Source organism: Dermacentor silvarum, chromosome 10 (assembly GCF_013339745.2).
Source record: "Dermacentor silvarum isolate Dsil-2018 chromosome 10, BIME_Dsil_1.4, whole genome shotgun sequence".
NCBI classification, from domain to species: domain Eukaryota; kingdom Metazoa; phylum Arthropoda; class Arachnida; order Ixodida; family Ixodidae; genus Dermacentor; species Dermacentor silvarum.
Window position 1 is genome coordinate 107,567,357 of NC_051163.1, and position 22,657 is coordinate 107,590,013.

Below are 22,657 nucleotides of genomic sequence, written 5' to 3' on the forward strand. Positions count from 1 at the left end.
AAATGCAAATATCTCGTACATATTTCATAACTTTCACAAATGGTATTTCCTTCCTTTTATGTGCGGGATGCCACTGTTAGACTTTGTGTCTATTCGAAAATTCGCATCGATACGGTAGTAACTGGCCTTCCTATTGGCTTTGTAGATTGTATCGTGAAAATTCCGCGATAAAGATTGTTTGTGCCTCGAAATAGGAGAGAAAAAAGAACCTCCTATTGCCTCCAGCCAAGATGTGATGCGGGCTCCGGGCAACGTGTGGGCAGCAGGGCCGTGGTTATCGTGGTTTTCCTCGGGTCGGCTAGCACTTCTTTGTGGAGTAAATAAAATTTACCAGCCACAATGTTCCCCACTGCGTCAAATATTTTAGCTCCGAGCAGCATATATTTACCGCAGGCTTCGTGTAAAATTTCACGCTAGAAATCGTGTGGACACGTCATGGAGAGCTCGCAAGCTAAGACGTCTTTTATAGGAAATCATAAAGAAATAAATAGTCAGTACCACTAGCCAAAAATGGCAGGGCACCTAGAAGGTTGAGTGCCGATGGCGCTCCTCAGCATGACCTTCGAAATTGTTTCCGGCGCCTCCGACATGTAGCGGGGCTGAAAACACCGCGTGTGTTTTGCTGAAATTTTCGCGCCAATAGGTGCGCCCGTCCTCTGCCAAGGCACTGCTAAAAGGCTGTTAATGGTTCTTCAAGTGGTCAATTTGGAGATAAAATTTCTCGACCGGCGCCGGCAAATTTCGTTTGCACTGTCGATGAGTGTCGACGCGCTCTGCGCCGAATCGCACTTTTTGTTGCCACCGCGGTGGCGCTGCTTCAGGCGGAAAATGTTTACGGCACTTCCGTCTTCGTATGAAATCAGTATGTAATATTGTGACCGTTGTGGGACGGCGACATTGGTTGCCATAAAACCGTAACAAAGGTAAGAGAGGTACCGTTTCCGGAATCGGTTTGCAAGCTGTATGCGCAGCAAGTTCCGGTGCCATCCATCGCGGTGCATTTTTGATCTCCGCAGGAAAATCTCGATTAATGAAATCCGAATGCTCGCTTCAGGATTACCGAGGCAGCTTGATGTCAACCAGTGGAAAAGACCATCAGAAGATTTGACAGTTACTAGCCTTAGAGGTTCGCCATTATAAATTCAATAGTATATACCGAAATCGAAAGTATGACAGAATCCCGTGTGGCGTGGACTGAACATGTGCAAGTAAAACAAAACACCAACCACAACACTTTCCGTAAAGTTCACGTTTGGGTTTTCTCAAAAGAGCCTCGTTCAAAAATAGGACTAAAAGCGATAAAACTGCCGCTTATCCACGCCATATCATGTGTCTGAGGCACCTAGGGTACACAGGTAGTAAGTTTCCTTCGTTTCAGTGGACAGTGTACGTCGTGGTTAGAATATGAAGCGACTCTTGATAAAGACACATGTTTCGATTCTTTTGTTTCACATTAACGCGTGCCTGATTGATCTCAGTTAATAGCATGCCCCGACGAATCACCTTGTTCGTAAAGTGCACTCGATGGCACGTGTTGATTCTGGACGTCGATTCAATGCTGCTCGAGGCGCCTCTATTAGTTCCCACTTCCACCGAAGAACACTTCGCACTTGCAATAGCATAATAGCAATACCCAAAAAAATGTCATTCTTTACTTTGTGCTTCACATTCCCGAGTTCATGCGGAAGCTCTCGTGTAAATAGTGCGTACTGTTCATTTATTACCGATTTCGTCAAAGTAAAATTTCAAAGTAGTGAGACGTTACAGAGCTTCACATACTACTTGCAACCAGTGAGCAGCTGTCACTGACGCTTGTATCAAGTCAAAGTGGCCGAGGCCCAAATGGAATGCTAATAACGAGCATCACAAGTTGCAAGTGGCAGCATCATGCAATCGTCACCGCGGTCATTCTCTCCTTCATCTCTTGTTCCTGCTTCTCTCAGCCGAAAAGAAGATTGCTATTTTAGGCAATGTCAAAATCCGCCATAATGTCAAATTCGCCATCTTGTCGACACTAACTGGCACAGAAATGGGCTTGTCTGTTTGGCACAAAATGCCGCCATTAAAGAATTCGACAATATATGTGAGTTTGACAATGTCACTGAGCAAGGCCTTAATTTTCCTTGCATCTTCCACTCGATTCCATGCCGCTTTTATCACCCCACTGATAATGCGGGCGGGGCGTCACTCTGACCCCCGACGAAGCGCGAAACGGAATAGCATGGGGAAAGGCATCACTACACAAAAGCGACGCTGCTGTCTAAAACACACAAGTTCTAGCCGACCTCCGAGCTTATCGCGAGCAATAGACCTGTTTATCTTTCAGTCCCTCTCTCTCTCTCTCTTCAATGACGGTAGTAAATGATGACGAAAACGATAAATTGACTAAGCACAGCAACAGTTTATCCACAGCGTCACAGGTACGAAATAAAATACGTTTTTTACGTTTCTTTATGTTTCTTGTTTTTTCTAGTCTGCACTCGACTGATTTTGTTCTCGGACATCAACGTGGCCATGTTCAAAAATTTTTTTCTATCGCAGTCTTGGGAGACACCTTCAAGTAATATCTGGCCAACTTCGACTGGAACCCTTGATCTCGCCTTAGCGAGAAATCTCGGGAGGATGATGAAGTTTCCGCGAATGCACAGTCAGTCGGTTTTTACGTGATGTTTTCTTGTGGAGGTTAAGAAACAATATGCAACAAGAATCTCTGCATGGTAATTATATGATACGTTAAAATTTTAATTGGAAACATTTAATCTACTATATCGTCCGCAATCGCCAGACGCAGTCCATATGCGATGTGCATAGAACGCTCAACACGCGCACGTGAAATGATAAGTACAAAACGAAATGTGAAATAGAAAATATGAATATATAACGCAAGTGAATGAAGCAACTATTCCTCTTTAGGATTTACCTGCAGCCACTAAGAGAAAGCTACAGCTGGGCGACAACTCCAATTGCCCAATTAAAATACATGCGAAACACATAAATGCTGATGAAACAACTCATGGAGCGATTTAAAAGTAAAGTACAGCATTTAAAATAGAAATCTAGCTTGCAGCAACTGTACACAGAAATGTTGTGATTTTGGCAATCATGCCTTTGACAAAACATGTATCTTAAGTGAAACAATTCAAGCACCATTTTTCCAAATCCGCTATTCAGCACCAACACAGATATCGCAGTTGTGTAACTCCTTTTGCTAGAGCAGCTGGTAACGTCAAAGGCTGGGAACGTCGAAGCGTCCGTGTGTGACCATGACAACAGCGGTAATGAGGCGTCGGTTCGCCGAGGGTCGAAGGGTTTGTCGTTGTATCCTACTGCGCGGCCACAGTAAAGCCACTCCACGCCCTTACCCACCAGGAACGTCGCACCAGTGATTCCCTTGGATGTTCTAGACAACACCCCATGCCGTTGGCTGCCTGTTGCAGACGACGGCAGCCTCTGCCTGGGCTGAAAGGCACGCACGAGACTGAGGTCGTAGCTAAACTTCGTTACCATCGCTTGTTCTTGTTCTTTTGCCCAAACACTGGATCATACCCACCAAATGGCATTGGCCAAGATGCGGGCATGTTATAGTCCTTATAAAAGCCAAGTTCCACTAGCAAATCTACCGCAGCTTTTGTGGAATTGTCCCGAAATGCGCTCATCAAGGCATCACTACCTGTCAAAAGTGGGGCTACACCCAAGCCGCCCACCTGACTACCACCTGTGGATCTATGGTCCGCAGCCTAGATCCTTGTTAGATTTCATCGGGCATAACCAGCTTTAGATAGCTAGCACGCAGTACACGTTGTTATAACGAAGCTATATACCTCTACCAACCAACGGTTCTTTCGTGTGCCCAGCAAAAATCTTCCGCCAGAAAAAAAAAGGAAAAAGTAGAAAAGAAGCATCAAAATCACATGACAGATGATGAGGTCCCTGTTGTCAGCAATTGAAGACATTTATTTTTTCTTGCGCTAACTATAGTAAGACGCCACAGGGATGGAATTGACACTGGAAATGAAGCGGACACGAAGTGACACACGGGAGCGCAAACGACCAACTGCACAGTTGGTAGTTTGCGCTCCCGTGTGTCACTTCGTGTCCGCTTCATTTCCAGTGTCCATTTCATCCCTGTGGCGTCTTACTATACTTAGTGCAAGAAAAAATGAATGCACACCAACTAGCCCAATTCATAGCTCTTCTAATTGAAGACACAAAACAGCATATCTTCGTTTCCATATCTTCGCCACGCCGAAACAGAAACCGGTCTAGCCGCACAACCCAGCGCTTGTTTTCCAAGGAAAAAAAACACACAGCGCAAGCGCCGCACGTCTGGAAAAGTGTCCATTTGGCAATAACCCAGTGCGTGAGCTATCTATAATAAAGCGGAGACTGGTCTAGCAACGCCTTCAGTTCTTCCCAGGCTGCCATGGGGAGACCACGCAAAGTGAAGACTGCAGAAGAGCGGGAATATAAAGCTCGAAGAAAAGAAGAAAACAGTCTCGCTGAAGCGCGCCGTAAGCAGGATCCGACACATACAGCTAGACATGCCAAGCGCATGCGACAAGCCCGCCAGGACGACGATGAGAGTCGCGGAGCAGCGAATGCTGCGAATCGCCTAAATTACCGCGCCGACAAGGTTGCCCAGTGTTGCCATGTCGGCCGAGGCGATGTAGCGCAAAGTTAGAGAAATTGTAGCCCAAATGTAGCCAAACACAAAAAGAGAGAAAAATATTTCGTAGCCAAATATAGCCATTTTTTTGCAGTTTTGTTTGTATATAAGTTTTCACATTCAACAACGCAACCCTTTTTCACACAACCCGTTGTAACCAAATGTCCTTGCCACCGTGACGGTCGACATCACGCTTGCAGCGAATCGCTGCAGAAGGCGAAATCATAGTGTTTTTATTTTATGACAGGTAGTACTAAGTTATTACTTTTAGTTATGTACAGTAATACTAACGGCGAACTCTGTTTTTAGCTGACGTGAACGCAAAATAATGCTGAGCTTCGTTGAGCTCTCACGTGACATCCGCCTACGGCGTCGAAAAACTTTAGCTCTCCAGCGGTCTGCGGCGGGGATGCGCCCACGGCTTGCTTTTATTGCGATAGCAATTATATGGACACTCAAAAGCAGATTTCTGCCGTCGCCGTCGCCGTGAGGTTCCATATGACGTCATTTGGAGAAGAAATCGTCGCCGCGCGCCGAACGCTGTATGTGCGAGTGAAAGGGCGCGAGGGGCGCGTCTTTCACGGGGAGTGAACGCACGGCGGAGAACAAACGCGCGTTCTGCGCCGTGCTCGCTTAAGGGCTGCAGAAGTAGGCGTCTCTGTTCTCCTTCACAATCACCATGTATGTAGAGCAAACGCGCCTTCTTCCGACTAGCGAGAGGCCGTGGGGGAGGCGACGTTTAGCTGCGGCACCCAGTGCCTATTTATATCAGAGGCTCCGGCAACAGTCACCAACGCCGCACGCATTTTGAGCGAACGCGGGCAAAACGCCGATGGCGTCGACAACAGTTCTGCGTGTTGCCGATGCTGCTGCATGTCCAAGTTTATACAGCTGATAAAGCTAATATCATTGCTCTACAAGTTTGCTATCGCAATTGATGCTTCGCCTTTCAGGTGAAACTGCGACAACTTTTTTATGAGCCAAAACCACTGTATCGCGCTATGATATCTCGCGTTATTTCTTTCATCGTCCTATCTTGTTTTCTCGTTAATTAGATTGCCCCGGGTTTCCTGGGGCACACTCTATATAGTTTCCATTTACGTCAACCTGGTCGCCATCTGAGGTCTCCAGCACGCCAAGAACATGCGTTAAAAAGAAGTGAGAGACAACAGATGCCACTCGCTGTCTCAATCGGTGTAAGCGAAACTTTAAATGGTTGCTGCGCAAAACGGCACACAAGTGTAAGAAGCGCGCAGTCATTTCCCGCGACGAGCACGTCCCGAACGTAACTCACTCGAGATGGCAAAAGCCACGACGGCTCACAAACAGAAAAGGTAAACGACAAATTGATAACAGTGGTAATCTTGTGAAAACCGGTTACTGTCAAAAACCAAACCATGTTGATATGCTATTAATAATAATTACTGCGGTTTTAAGTGCCAAAACCACGATATGATCGGGAGGCATGAAGCAGTGGGGCACTCCAGATTAATTTTGACCATCTGGGGTTCTTTAACGTGCACATAAATCCAAGTACACGGGTGTTTCAACACTTCGCCTCGATCGAAATGTGGCCGCCGTGGCCGGGGATCCAACCCCAGTCCTCGCGCCAGAAGCGTGACACCTCACCTGCTAAGCTAACACACTGCTGATATTCATGTGACGTGGCGCACTGATGCCATCTTGGCAAACGTGTTTCGATATTAGCACAATGAGTACCTGCATCTGTCACGTTACAGGCAAACCATCTACAAGTAAACGCACCACGACCCACTTTGGGCTCGGGGTCTTGCTCCCATTCTTTTATTGTGATAGCAATTATATGGACACTCAAAAGCAGATTTCTGCCGTCGGCGTCGCCGTCGCCGTGAGGTTCCGTATGACGTCAATGGAGATGAAATCGTCGCCGCGCGCCGAACGCTGTATGTGCGAGTGAGAGGGCGCGAGGGACGCGCGCTTTCACGGGGAGTGAACGCACGGCGGAGAACAAACGCGCGTTCTGCGCCGTGCTCCCTAAGGGCTGCAGAAGTAGGCGTCTCTTTCCTCCTGTACAATCACCATATATGTAGAGCAAACGCGCCTTCTTCCGACGCGCGAGAGGCCGTGGGGGAGGGGGGGAGGGGAGGGAGGCGACGTTTAGCTGCGGTACCAAGTGCCTATTTAAAGGGAGCCTACATGCAACGCCGTTCGGCGTTGCATGTAAGCTCCCTAGTTGGAGTATAGATGGGTCGGTTTTCGCGCCACCGTAACGTGACGAACGTGGCGTCGCCAAGCTCCACCGACGCTGGCTAACGCGCACACTGCGTCGGACTACAACGTGGCCTGAATATCAGAGGCTCCGGCAACAGTCACGAACGCCGCACGCATTTTGAGCGAACGCGGGCAAAACGCCGACGGCGTCGACACCAGTTCTGCGTGTTGCCGGTGCTGCTGCATGTGCAAGTTTATACAGCTGCTAAAGCTAATATCATTACTCCACATAGCTCTCTACAAATTTGCTATCGCAATTGATGCTTCGCCTTTCGGGTGAAACTGCGACAACTTTTTTATACTTTCTCGCATACTTGGCCCACTTCTCCATGATTCGATTCCCCTCTCCGAGGAGGATTCGGTCTTAAGTCTAACCTATGGAAATGAACCTCTAATGTAAGCACAAACAAAAACCTATCTCGCAGGAAAAAGAAAATGGCAGTAAAGCTTAGGGTGAGAAACGTGACTCAGGTCGAAAGCTGTGCCCGGAACGATAGTTCACCAAGAAGCCATGGCCGCGAACACACTGGAGCGTGTCATCTACCCGTGCTTCTTTCATGTCGGCGCCACGATCGCCCAATACTATTTTTTTTTTTTTTGCTCTCTGAGCATAGCGATGCTAGTACAGTGTACTGTGAAACATCCTCTACTCCCAAGCTCATCCCGATGCCCGGGGATCGGGTGTCTCACGGTGTAGTGCGATGGAGTATACCAAAGATCAAAGCCAACGGCGCAGAGAATGGAGGGATGGCGGGGGTGGAGGGCATTTCGGGCACGCACACACGCACAGGAGCGCTGCCGGCTCAGTCAGCTAAAACATAGCCTTCGAGATTTGCTTCTACTCGATCAGAGACCCTCTGGAGCGTTGATTAGGGCGCCACTTATAGCCCAAACAAAGCCAAGTCACTGATTTTCAGTAGCCCAAATATAGCCACACAGCCAACTCGTTGAAGTCGACGCCAAAATTTTTTTTCTGTAGCCCATTTTGGCTCTATATAGCTAAACCTGGCAACAGTGAGGTCGCCACGTTCAAGGGAGTGACGGCGAAATTCAAGCTCAAGTTATTCGACGTGGAATTAGGATTCTCCTGTGCCGTGTGTGATCGCCTGAGGTTCCCTGGCGACTTGTCACGCATCTCCGCCGTACAGAACGCGGCAAAGAAAAGCAGTGCCCTCGACGTTCTTGCTCGTGAAATTCCCCGGACAACCTGTGTTATGATTTCGAGGTGTGCGGACCTTGGCCAAGAACGTTTCAAGCATAGAAACAGAAAACATAGGCGTATACCACAGTGACCACAAAGCAGTGGTGAATGTCGTTGTGCATTAAAATAAATTTCATACATTGCATTTTACGGCATACTCTTTTCTTTATTAATTCCTTTAGTGAACAGCTTTGCTAAAATCCACCTTCACAGCCTGGATTGCACCTACATTTTATTTTTTTATTTTTGGCGCACGGCAAATTTTCGAATAAAATGTTTGCCAGCTTCGCCCGACGGGTGAAGCACTGATATCGATAGCAAGGTTTAGCGTTGCCCTGGAACTCCTCGAATATGTATATTCCTCGCACCCGTGTACAGTTATACGCGGATGTGAGTATACGCGGAGGCAACATACAAGGCTGCGCCAACATCTCTCGCACCCGTAAATGCTTACAAGCCTGTAATGGCATCGCACTGGCGCCACTGCGCGGCCCATAAACTGTGGCGCCAGTGAAAAACACCACTTTCAGGTGGTGAGAACTAATAACGTTTTAAAAGGGCACTAAAGAGAAACCGGAAGATCAGCTGGAATAAAAGAGGGACCTTCAGCAATGCATGCAGTTTTTGTTGGGTTCTAAATATGAGTTATTAGGGGATAAATTCAGAAAGAAAGACCACATATCTCTTCCTCAATTTCTCTCACCCCAAATTCGACGCTGAAGCAGTGTCGTCACGGATTTCATTGCTCTCAGCGAATCAGAGGTCGCCATGATACGTCGCCGCTTGCGTAAACAGCCGAGGCGCTGACTGCATCATCATGGCAGCTGCGTTTGCGTTCGCTCAGACTTTCGCGTAGGTGTTCTGTGGCCGCGATGGATACCGTTGCTGACGCTAAACCTTGCACCGAAGAGCTCGCGTGGGAAGCAGGACTGCATTTCAGGGACTTCAGTGAAACGGAGCGCGAAATTATCCACCGCGATCGCGCGGCAGGTGTTTCCGCGTACGACCGGCGGCGCCGACGGAAAGCGAAGCCTCGTTTTCGACGATGGAAGGCGAGGCGTCCGGTCCGCCAGGCAACGATGTTCCCGACAGAACAAGCGTAGAAGGTTGCGCACGTGCTCTGTAGAGCATTTTCATTAGTTTTTTATTGCGATAGCAAATATATGGACACTCCAAGCGCATTCCTGCCGTCGTCGTCGCCGTGACATTCCGTATAAAGTCCAACGGCGATAAACTCGTCGTCGCGCGGCGAATGCTGCATGTGCGAGTGGAAAGCGTGCGAGGGACGCGCTATCACGGAGAACGAACGCACGTCGGAGAGCAACCATGATGTTTCCGGTAGTGCGAAAGACTCTGTGGGGATGGAAGGGAGGGAGTGGAGGCGACGTTTAGCTGCGGCACTAAATGCGTATCTTGCGACCGAGCTCAAGGAGAACTGGCGATTTAATCTCCCACGCAAAAGGAGAAAAGCGGGAAGGCAGCACGGGAGGGAGGGTGCGCGGCTTTTACTCTGCCAGGAATTGCGTACTTTGCGCGGCTGAGGGCTGTCGCGCGCAGCGTATATTGAAAGTGATCTTCGCACGGCTCTCACCTTTATATGTGCTGTGCTTTCGCCGCTCAGCTTCCGTTGAAGCGACAGAGCAGAGGAACCTTCGGTCTATGCTCCTGCCGCGCTTGCACACGCCATCGTTTTGACAGTGCTTGTCTGCGGTCATCGAGTGATATCTATTTCGTGTTGCTTGAGCACGCTGACACCATGCTTGTTAATTGAGTTGGTAAGCGAATGAGTCCAAGTTTATGCAGCCCATAAAATTCTCTTCTCACTCCGTGTACTCTACTAGTAAATTTGCTATCCTAATTGATGGTTCGCCTTTCGGGCGAAACTGCGACTTTCTTTAATGACATTCAGCACTCACTGAGCCGCCAGTTTGTTGCTGCAGCGGCACGAGTAGGGGATTTGATGAAGGCGACATTGAGGGCACAGGTTCTCGAGAAAGGACTGGCCTTTGGGGCACGTCGAGACTTTCCGAGGGCCGGATTGTATACATAATCCGAGGGCGATAAATGCAGAAAGCACACCATCGGTTCCTCTGGCTCGTTTGCCGTTTTATCATCGGCAGAGCACTGAGCCATTGCGAACGGCTCATCGAACGGCATCACATGAAAGGACACAGTCGGGTCAAAACTGCCGCTGCCCCTGAGCAAGCGCTTTGGGCCGTTTATACGGCTTAGATAAACATATACGTGCATGGTATGGTGTGGTAAAGCTCTATTGAGATAGGGATGGCTCATTCGTCTATTAAGGGCAAAGCAGATGAGGACAGGGCAAGCCACCGAGAAATGCATCCCTGCATGGTTGCACACAATTCCCGATTCTGCAGCAAAGGCGAACAGCGCTCGCAGGACACTGTCGGCCTTCGCAGAGTGACGTAGCCTCTCCTCGAAGCTGGCCACTTGCCCCCGGTGTTTTTGTCGGAGGGCGGCATACTTTGGACACTCCCACAGCAAGTGCCTGATGGTCGGTACAGCTTCCGTTTTACACGCTGGGCAACTTGCCTGTATAGGTGGTAGCTCCTCCGTAATGTTGCCCGGAAGGCGTCTTCTTTCCTTGTGTGCACGCCAGCGTGGAAGTACATCCAGCGTCAGGGTAGTACCGGTGCGGGCCTTGTGCACGAGTACTTGACACGCACGCGACAAGCCTGCAGGCAGGGGATCTTCCTTCGGCGTATGTTGTTGTAGGCGTTCTCGGAGCTGTCGTCGCCTGTGTCGTTTTTCTAGGAAGGATGTATCTTCATTTACGTCATTTTCCAGGGGCACAAATGTTGCTACGTCGATGCTGCGGCTTAAGGTTAGTATTGCGCTCGCAGCGGCGTGAGCCGCTTCGTTTCCTGGTACTCCGCAGTGGGCGGGAACCCACGATACCAGCGTTTCGACTGCGTGTACAGTTCGCTGCCTCCTGCTTGCCTCTGCTCTCTTCCTTGAGATGGGGTCAGTGTGGGGGGCTCGTAATACGCGCACTGCCGCCTGACTGTCGGTATACGAATATATTGTAATTTGTGACGTAGCTGGAGGTTCTTCGAGGGCTTCGTGCAGTGCGCCACAGACAGCCAGCAGTTCGACCGTGAGTACGTCTGGTAGTTCTTGATTGCCAATCACGTACTCTCGGGCTCGCGGGATTCCAGTGTCGAGGCGGTGTATTCCAACTGCGGCTCGCGTACTGTCGGGCGTCGTGCGGAAGGCAGCGTCCACGTAAAAGGGAATGGCACAGGAGCTGGCTAGGCTCTCCATGTGGCGATTTGCATAGCACTTTCTGCGCTCTGGGTGGCGGCGCGGGTCCATGTGCTCTGGCAAAGGTCGTGAGCCAACCAGTCGCGTATGTGTCTCCCATGGTGGCGTCAGTGGTGCTTGCTCCAACTCCGAGCCCGGAGTTTCGCAAGAGCGCGCAGGAGAGCACGGCCCTGGTGAGTTGAGTGGCATCGGAGCTGGTCTAGATCACGTCTATGTTCGATAAAGTGTTCAGGTGGTGGCAGTAGCGCATAGCGCCGCAGATCGTCTAGCCGTGCGTGGCACGGAAGCCTGGTGACAACGCGCAGTGCGTTGTTGTACAGCACCTTGTTTGTTTCGTCAGTCTGTACGCAATCGCACCCTATGTTGCACGGGACACCAGCGTAGCCAGGACAAGCTGGCGGGCTGTCTTGGTTCCGACCCCTCCCCCCCCCCCCGAGGTGCCACGGTATTCGCCGTATCAAATGAAGTATCCGGCGCCAAGTTAGACGTAATGTAGGATCCATGTGTCGGGCCGACCGTCTGCTGCTATCGGCACACCAAGAATTTTCACATAGCCTTGGGTCACTAGGTGGATGGGCGTGCCCGCGAAGTGTACAGCCACTTTGTACCGGCGTTCATTGTGGCCACCAAAGGTGATATACGATATACGTGCATAAAGTGCATTAACATATACAGAACATGACTGCGACGACGAAAGCTTCCCTTGGGTGTACATACATTTGTTATCGCCATAAAAAGGGCATGTGAAACCACCTGTCGCCATCACCCTAGATTCGATTAGCTATCTTTCTTTTAAGTAGTTTGAGAAATATTTGGATGGTATTAGGAATGAAGGTATGTTACTACTGAATACAGCAAACATTTTCGGAAACAAATGACCTAAAAATTACATATGAAGAACCTAACAAGAATATCGCCATTTAAGAGCTAAAAATCCCTACATAGCTGAGCATGCAACCCTACGGCTGTGTCTGAGATAGGAGTCTCCCACAAAAAGTATGTCCAGAATGGAAAAAAATATCATCCAGTTGTGTACAGGAAGGAACTCAAACTCGAGCATGGTCGTTCAGAAGAACTTCTAAAAAGCTTAGAATGCGTAAACATTGTTTTAACATGGCATTTCAATATGCAGCAGAGAATCTAAGTTATAACATAAAATTACCTATGCTACTGAGAACTGAAAGCATCACTGAGGAACTTGCGCATTTACTCTTGGTTTGCCAATTATAACTCTTTTCCCATTTTTTTCACCTTTCTCAAATTTCAATTCATATCACTTCAATTAGACACTCTTAAGCTATGTCATGTTTGCGTATCTAACATCTTCTATTTTAATTATAAAAACGTTTCCATGCATTCGTACCATAGCCACTAGCAGTGTCCATCTCTCTCTGATAATTTCTACCGTATTCTGATGCACATCACCAATGGTCATTTAAACGACCAAGTTTAACATTCCCATACTGCGCAGTTGGTTATGAAGAATGCCGTATTGGATGATTCTGAGTTAAATTTGACTACGTTGGGGTTCTTTGCAATGCCTCCAAAGCATGGTGCTTGGGCGCTTTTGAATTCCATCCCCATCGTAATGGGGAGGCTGCGGTCGAGAATCAGACCTGCCAACTCGTGCTCAGAAGCACAATGTCGTAGCCACTAAGCCACAGTGGCTAGTCATGGTGACAAGTTGACAAAGGAAAAGGCCGGCAAATTCCATGACCTGTGGGAATTGATGTATTGTGAAGCAGGGTGCGGGGAGCGGAGCCTACCAAGTTAACGAAACGATCAAAACGTAGGCGGCTGTTTCATGCTCTACATGTTGACACGCATGTGTCAACTTTCGTGTCGTGTAGGTCATGTAGGTCGACTGGCTAGCGCAACGTATTGGCCACGTATTTGGGCTATGCTAAGCACTACCAAGTCATCCCCAGAATTTTCCGGAGCTTATTGATTATTGATCGATTATCTATTAGCTATTGATTGGCTATCGATTGGCTATCACAAGGTATTGGCCACGTATTTGGGCTAGGCTAAGCTCTACCAAGTCATCCCCAGTATTTTCCGTAATTGCTTGATTATTGATCGATTTTTGGTTAGCTATTGATTGGCTATCGATTGGATTTTGATGACAGACTAAGCTTAAGCACTCCCAACCATGCGTAGCTTGACTTAGCTAGGCTTAGCTATACTTAGCTTCGCTAGTTCACAGAGGTATTTACCAGTGCCCTTTGACCACTTCTGCACACCTGCCAGGATCGGTCCACATTTTTGCCGACTCATCACGGGCTTACGGCCGGCTTACACAGCTCCGCAGTTAAAAAAAATAAATACTGGCACCAGTGCTAAGTGCGCATTTGTGTAGAGGGCTTGGATGACCCGCAGCAGGTGACAATGTTCGTGCGTCGGTGCACTTTTCCACTCAATTCACAAGAAATAGGACGGGAGCATGTGCAGCGTTGCATTCGCCCAACCTAAACTCATGCGGCAACTCGCACAACAATTTTTAGAGCCGTTTCAAAAGGTGCATTCAAAACAACTACAGTTAACTACATATCTCTATCTCTCCCGATAAAGCACTTAATATCGCTGTTTTTAAGAAATGAGTTGCAGGCATCTCCGCAGCCGAATGAATGCGTTTCACAAGCGAGTGTCCGCCACAATAATTCGAGAAAATGAACATCAGTTGACGAAATTTCACCCTGTTCGGTCGGCTACAGCGGCTTGAGCATGGAAGTGCGTACGTATTTCAAATTTTGAATACGGCACGAGCCCTGTTTTGTACTCCAGCAAAGCAAGAATTGTCCGTTTGATATCGGTAATTATTTCTTCCTGGTCAAACACTGCAAGGGAAAGCAACAGTTTCCGACGCACAGGATGCAAGAAAGATGCAAGTGGGCGCTCTACCCCTTGACTTTGGTGGTTTCTGCACAGTTGCTTCCAGTCGTTCAATGACCATGTTTCCCTTAGGCCGCCTACGATTCAGTTGTCTCGACTTAAGAAAACCATCTTATTGTTTGGTTCATCTCAATGTAATTGAATTCCTCTTGAAGAATGTGTGGCGCTTAAAATAGATAGATCCTTCAATGAGCACACTACGTGAATGTGGTGTCCTGACATCCCCTTAATTTATTACTGTCTTGGGGCACCAGGTGATGTTTGTCACCTTCGAGATGTTTGTCGTTAATTCGCATCTTCTCAGCTGACTTGGACATCTAATTGTTTACGGCATTAAATGTTATCAAATCACGTAAACCATCCGTTTCTGCGCAACGAACTCCACGCAGCCATATATTTCCCTTTCTTTGCAAATTGGAAATATTCGCAGAGCGTTTATCTTGAATTATCGTATTCGATAGGATCTGAAAATTCCGCGGTTCAAGCATGATGGAGCATGATCTGTTACGTCGGCCGATGGAAACTAGTCTGATAGCAGCGCCCACGCCACCCACTGGTGTGGCAAGCTTCGTGAACAGCATACCTCTTGCGGGCAATGTCGACTGCTTCTCTCAAAAGGCGTGGTGGACCCGCCGTGGTTGCTCAGTGGCTATGGTGTTGGGCTCCTGAGCACGAGGTCGCGGGATCGAATCCCGGCCACGGCGGCCGCATTTCGATGGGGGCGAAATGCGAAAGCACCCGTGTACTTAGATTTAGGTGCGCGTTAAAGAACCCCGGGTGGTCAAGATTTCCAGAGTCCCCCACTATGGCGTGCCTCATAGGCATAGCGTGGTTTTGGCACGTAAAACCCCATAATTTTTAAAAAGGCGTGGTGGTTCAACTGATAGTATTTTTGGACGATCACCTTCGTCGATGCTCTCGCGAGATTTCCCATGAGTTGCGCAGGACCCGTACGTTTTCACCGGTGACTGTACTCCTGGCACAGTGCCGACAACGATATTGACACACGTACTTGTTTATCTTTCACCAGTGACCACTTTTCACCGGCTTACAAATCTTAAACGTTATCGCTCCACGCCGACGCGCCTGCAGTATCGTAAGCTTCTCGAACGTTATCGATGCTTCTAACCGTCGTGTGTGGTCACCGACGCTTATTTAATCTGATTGTATGAGCGACGCGAATTGTCTAGTACTTTATGGAAGACACGCGGGCACCAAGCCTTAATCTGGAACCTTCGATGACTCATGTATAAAAGCCGACTCGTTTCACCGCTATTGAGATTTCGACGATCACCGACTGTGTTCGCCGCTATCGTTGTGCTTCGAGTGCAACTTTCCTTTGTGGGCACAGGTTGGCCCATTAAAAAAAAGCCCGTTTCGTCATTCACAGTTTTGCGGCTGTTTTCTTCACAGTCACTACTACGTGACATCTGGTGGAGGTGCTAGTGCGTTCATGCATCGAACGCCCCCGCAAAGCCGCGATACCAGCGCAAATCCAGAGGACGACACCAACGTCGGCTAGGACCAGTGAGCTAGCCGTATGCAGCAAGGACTTCTGTCGAAGTACGGACTTCTTACCGAGAAGACCACACCAATCAAGGCTAAATCAACGACCCCAATAGCAGCCGCAGCGTCCCCCATCCTGCTGCAACAACCTCGGGAGCCGGCGACCTCCCACGGATCATCGACTGAAGACCCTGAAACCTGACTAGCGACATGCGAGAGGACAGCGACGTTCAACAAATGGAGCGACGACGACAAGCTGTGTCATGTCTACTTTTCGTTGGATAACGCTGCTCGGACCTGGTTAGAAAAAAGAGAGAGACCTCCCTCGTGAGGCGGGGCGTACTTCGTGAGGACCTTCACGATGGTAGTACGAAAGGAAAGGGCCGAAGTTCTCTGAGAAACCAGAGTGCAATTGCCGAACGAGAACACTGCAATCTTCACGCCAGGAGATGACTCGCCTCTTCCTTCACGCCGACCCCGACATGTCTGAAGAAAAGAAAGTACGGTTCTTGACGCTGGGCGTCAAAGAGCACCCATTGACCACTTTTCACCGGCTTACAAATCTTAAACGTTATCGCTCCGCGCACGACGCGCCTGCTGTGTATCGGAAGTTTTTTTAATTTATCGATGCTTCTATCTGTCGTCTGTGGTCACCGGCGCTTATGTAATCTTACTTTATGAGCGACGAGAGTTGTTTAGTGCTTTCTGGAAGACACGCGCGCACCAGGGATTAATCTGGAACATTCGATGACTCATGAATAAAAGCCCACGCGTTTCGCAGCTATAGAGATTTCGACGATCGCCGACTGTGTTCGCCGCTATCGTTGTGCTTCAAGCGCAACTTGCTTTCGTTGGCACAGGTTCGCCTAATAAAAAAGACCGTTGAATCATTCACTGTTTTGCGACTGTCGCTTAATTGACATCTTGCTAAAGGGAAAGAGTGCCCGAAAATGCTCGCATACTGGAATACCGCCTTAGTAGAGTGGTTTCCTTTGATCGCATAAGTCGCTGATATTTACATGCGTGCTCGCATGCAAGACGGCCATGGCTGCACATGCAGCTGTTTCGCACACAATGAAAACGATATGCATACTCGGTCACATGCGCATGTTTGTCAAAAAACGTGTCGGCTGATATTGCATCTGCAGCAATTTGCCAAATATCTGCTAACCGTTTTAGAGTTGATGAAACAGCGGGGGTGTGACCTAATTATTCGACAGTAAATGCTTCTTGCAATAAACACGCTGGACAATTTTGCAAATTTGAGGAATATTGAAGGCTGCGCGAAAGAAATGCTCAGATATGTCACAATAGCGTTCTTCTCGATACTTAATGCCGGACTAAATCATTTTCTTTTGTAAAATGCACGAGAAATAATGCCGACACTTCATAATAATACACACAACACTTGTCGGTAAACATTTGCTTACGTATGTCGCTAATGCACATTTATACCCAATTACATTGTTGGTGTGACACTTTGTAGCGTCGTGCACCCTTCTTCTGCACTCTCCTGCACCTCTCAATTTTTCCCCTTTTTGTTTTTGGTCTTGTGAATGACCAAATGATGCTTAAGAATGCAGTAAAAGGTTACAATACTGGGGGGACATTTGCTCGCAATATAACTTGTTATGCAGTTTGCCCTTGAATTTTCCTTATCAGGAACGGCAATGGTAATTTATTCACTCCTTTATTTGCAATGCTCTTGAATTTGCTTTATCAGGAACGGCAATCGTAATTTATTCACTCCTTTATTTGCAATATGTGAAAAGCCCTGGTGAATAAGTTTCACTGGAAAGGAATTACAATTGGGATGACATGATAGCATGTAAGCCTGTATATAACATACTGTATACATACGATGTGTTGTATGATACATTGACGTTCTTGTTGATGAATATTTTTATCACCATTCTTGAATCAGGTCCATCTTCAATAGCACTCACGTTATGACTTCACAGTCCCTGGTACCTCGTTGCCCCGCGGAGAGCAGGGGGCACAATGTGGGTAAATAAACTAATCACTAAGTGACACCAATGAAACGGACGTGCAACGTGAAATGCCTGTATTGCTCGTGTAATACTCGGATGCTCGGGACCCCCCCTCCCATTCCTTACGCACGTAGGTGCACACGCTAGGAACGAGCACGCATGCAGCTCCTCCGGCAGGCCTTCAAGGTCGGAAACCTGTTGGCACCGGCGAGGCAGTGCTGCCGTGCGCCTCCGCCACCAGCAGAGGGCAGCTCGCGGCAACGCCTGGTTCTTGCACCATGCGCAGACGCATCCGCGATGTACCCGTAGCGAAGCTGCTTGGCTTCGCAGGGGACGGCTCTCGGGACGCGGCATGGTGATCCACCACTCTCGGCGCATCGGCGGACGCACTCCAGAGCCGTTGGGTACACGTCCGCGTCTAGTGACGGGCAGCGGCCTTCGGGAAACTGCCAGCGGCGACACCCCTTGCCGTCCACGTACCACCACCAGGTTTCGATGACGTCTCTCCTGCGTCAGCACGCCAGCATAAAACTGACGACGGAAGCAGCTAGGCAAGGTGAAAACAACCGCACTGGTAGCTTCAGCTTGTCTACAGATGGTCATGACAGCGTCCTATTAGCCAGCAATTAAAAGCATCCTGATTATAACTCCAGCGCACTGGTGATATTATTCGTAGACTCCGATCAATGTCGACGGACATAGCGTAATGACAAATAGAATGGCACTTAGAACAACAAAAATCCATGAAAAACGTACTCGTTTCATAGATTTAAAATTTGGTAATAAACATTTCATTGATAGACCGTGCCAAATTCGCTGTTAAGAATAGATCAGCACCTGTTACAATGTATTGCTGCACTATTAAACAGTACGTTGCGCAGGAAACTTACACGTATGGGAAAGACAGCAGTTGGTGGCGGGAAGGGGCCGAGGCATAACTTACGAATGGCTGGCGAAAAAAATATTGGCAGAAACCAACTGGACGAGGTTGTCCAAGTCAAGCGATAGTCGAATCGAGCGATAGCCAAGTCGAGCTTTTTCGGCTAAAACTGTTTAGGTGTCGAGATGACGGTAGGGGGCAAGTGTGTATGAAGACAAGACGATGCATTGTCTAGAAATCAGTACAACATTTTCGTGACGACGCCGTGACAACGACGCCATGCCAACGACGGCATAACAATGACAGCATGACAACGATGTTGTAACGAAAATCACAGCACGATGGAGGTGGCATAAAGTCAACGGTATGACCACAGCGTGACAATGACGATTACAACGATGTAATGACAGCGGCATGACAAAGACTGCAAGACGAAAGGAGGCTGCCTGCGCATGACGCGTCGCGAACTCGAAATTCCAAGGAGACCAGATACTTCAACTACGAAAACGAGCGAGAGAGCCAGAGAAAACTACTACTTTTGTAGTTGTGTCCCAGGTGCACCACGTAAACAGCGGAGACATTGTCACTTGAATGGCCACAACTCCAAAGTGTGCCTGCCGCCTGATCATCTTTGTAAGTGGTTTTCACTTGACGCTAGTAGACAAATCGGATCACGAAATAGCTGATATCCCTTCTACGTTAAGCAGAAACTGAACATATGATATTGGGCTAAGCTATATCTTGAAATTACACCAGCAAGCTCTCGAAGCGTCATTATTGCTGACAGAGCTTTCGCAAACCACGAAATGGCGAACACTTAGGGCGGGATTGGCGTCGACACTATTAATCCAGACTACCGCATCAAATACCACAATGTGTTGTTCATGCGAAAATGAAAAGTTGTAAGCACAGTTGAGCCTTCACGCGTTTATCATGCCTTCTTTTTGTTCTAATTTGTGACACTGCTTTGTTTTGTACCCTTTTTTGTTAGTCTAAACACCCCCATACAGCAATGCTTCGGGAAGGACGTAGCTATGCAAATAAATATGCAATGTTAGCGATAGCGCACCTGCGGACGGAGGACAAACGAAGAGACGAACCGCAGTCTAAGTGGCGCGTTGCTACGCGGAAAAATCAGCATCGAGAATAAGGGCCATGAAAGGACATAACGCAGAACAAAAAACGATTCTTAATTAATATTTTGGAAAAATCAAGAAAGATTAGGAGAGCGCACCATTCATTGCAAACTCACGATATGCTATAGTTCTATATCTGACAAGGCAACTCAGGGCGCACTTACACAATCACCCTCGGCAATATAGAATGAGGCCTCACCTATCACCCTTGTGTGATCACTCGAATGCTTTGCAACGACCGCTGTCTCTTGAAACACCGGGGTGTAGCCACACTAATTGCAATGCAGTCATAGGAAGCCCTACCCACCTTTCTGTAGCTTTAAATTGTGTAATAGTATGCTCACATTTAGGCATCTGCCGGCCTGTCTTGCGTATTTCAGTCCACAGCAAAGGAGAACGTTATACACGACTCCCTAGGTACATTAAAAAAACTCTTTATATTGTTCCCTCTGGCCTTGTGCGGTTCCATTTCAAGCGGATAAGTCACAGAAAGGAAATGGTTAGCGTATACAAAAGACACACGTATGTGGAAGAACTAAAAACACAGCATCGTATCGTTCCCTCTTTCATTGGTGATTCGCCGGCCTACCTTTTCACTACAGACGCATTCTTATTCTGGGGACGCTTGTGCCCTTATTGTGCGAATCTCTTGTTCAAAGCACGCTGTAATGTGCCGCTCAGCACGCTCACCGAAATTGCTGGCGAAGAGGCGGCACTCGTAACATACGTATCTTTGTATACGTATTGAACTTCTGACGATACTGAATTAGACGATACTGAATTTCTGAAGAGTCGTGCGGCCTCATCAGCCGCGCTTTGCTGGGCAACTAAATAATTTCCGGGCATGAAACCAATGTTTCTAGGTCTCTAAAGGAAAAATCTAACACTATATAGTAACTGACTACGTATATTCTTCTGTTAAGTAAAAGCATCGAGATACGACTCACGCCTGACATTATGCATGAACGGCTTTTTTGTAGCACTCCGCTGCAGGCGCTTTCCGGTCCACGCACTGTCGTCGGCAGCTTTCCATGGACGTGAAGCGATTGCGACCGCGGTTGCAAAGGCCTTGTCCACGGGTTGACAGCATCGTGCAGGCATGGCTGCTGCCATTGTAGTAGAACTCTACTGGTCCCCCCGAGCAGAATCTGAACGCTGGTTGTCCAGAAACCACCTTCAGTTTTGAGGAAGAGGAGAGATTATTGAGATATACACAAAAAAGGTACAATGAAAAGCATGTATATAGCATACGTAAGTAAGTTAAGCAGGCTAGGTGACAATTTGTTAAAACCCTGCTTCAAAGGGGATGCTAATAAATCATCATCATAATCATCAGTGAGTGACTATGAATTTTCGTAATCTTAAGACAGTTAAATGCGTCACGCCTAGTCGTAGTTTTCTGTCGCTTGATTCTTTCAGAAGCAAGGTATTTTGTCATTTGGTCATTTATTATATGCACCTTATGATAAAATTTCTAGAAATTTAAGTAGGATAACTTTATTATAAAAGAACTCGCAAGTTACGCCCTTAAGGCTGAGCATTCATTGCGATAGCAAATTATGGACAGCTATACAAAGTAAGCATACTAGATTTATCAGCCGTATAAACTTGTAAGCATAGGCACACTAACTAAATTCAGAAGCATAGTGGCCCGCGCGCAGAAGCAGACATCAGGGCATCTCACTCGATAACAGCGGAAACTCGCTGTCAACACGCTGGAGTGAGTCAGCGCAGCAGCAGCAGCAGCGAGCGTATTGAGCTTCGTGCCGGCGTTCGCTTCAACGCGAGTGTGCCGCGAAAACACAGGGAGGCGGACTCTGCGCCTGAAGCAGATGGCTTGCAAGATACAGCTGCGTGGGCGGGCACTGGGGGGACAAAACGCGCACCCCCCCCCCTCCTCGTCCTCCCCCACCCTAACCCCAGAGCCTTTCAACCCAGCGGGAGCGCGCAGTCGTAGTAAAGCGCGGCCCCTCCACCTCCCTCCCCTTCCTCGGAGCGTTGTGTGCGACTGGAATACTGTGCGCCTGCTTCCCGCTTCCATCCGCGATTGCCAGAACATCGTGGCATACTTTCACTCGCACATACAGGGTGCGGTGAACATTTTATCGCCCATGGATTTATACAGAACCTCACGGCGATGGCGACGGCAGAAATTCACCTAGAGCGTCCTTATAATTGCTATCGCAATAAAATAGATGTATTTAGATAGCTTAATACAACAGGACACATGTGTTGTCATATTTATATATCACTCATTCCACATACTGTACTGGTATTTAAGGACAAAAGGTACAGCACTAAGCAGACGAGGACGAAGTGCAACATAAACTATACACATAGGGCGAAACCTGTCTGATTCCAGAATGAAACTTCGGTTTAGAAGGAAGGCTACAGGTTAAGGCATTGTGTGCTCCGACGGAACGCAATAAAAGAGCTGGGACATTTTAAAGCGCTACTTTTAAAACTGCGGCCCCAAGGGTGTCTCAATGGCAGCGTTCCTCTACCACATTTGGTGGCGTATGGTTTGGTTTAAAGGAAAGAGAATTGGACAAAAGAATGAGGACATCCACGGTTGTCCAGTGGCTATGGCGTTGCCAACCTTTACTCGATGTCGCGGGCTCGAGCCCTTCGCGGGGGCCGCGTTCTGATGGTGACGAAATGCAAAACGCTCGTGTATTTGAAAACCAAAAGAACCCCAGGCGATCAAAATAACCCAGAGTACGCCAGTTTGCTGTCACTAATAATCAGATCATGGATTTGGCACGTAAAACCTAAGAATTAGGTTTTTTTAGAGAAGAGACGATCGTTCCTGTCACAACTTCGTATTATTCATACATAATAACAAGT

At 48.1% G+C, this 22,657-nt stretch overlaps 1 protein-coding gene across 1 annotated transcript in view; it reads left to right on the plus strand.

Moving 5' to 3' along the window:
- LOC119431747 (putative phospholipase B-like 2) overlaps positions 1 to 18,424 on the plus strand; it is a 121,948-nt gene extending 103,524 nt beyond the window's left edge. Inside the window, exon 4 of the mRNA XM_037699218.2 lies at positions 18,125 to 18,424. Coding sequence (XP_037555146.2) covers positions 18,125 to 18,424 — 300 coding nt within the window. The remainder of the gene's footprint in view (positions 1 to 18,124) is intronic.
- Positions 18,425 to 22,657: the final 4,233 nt, after the last annotated feature.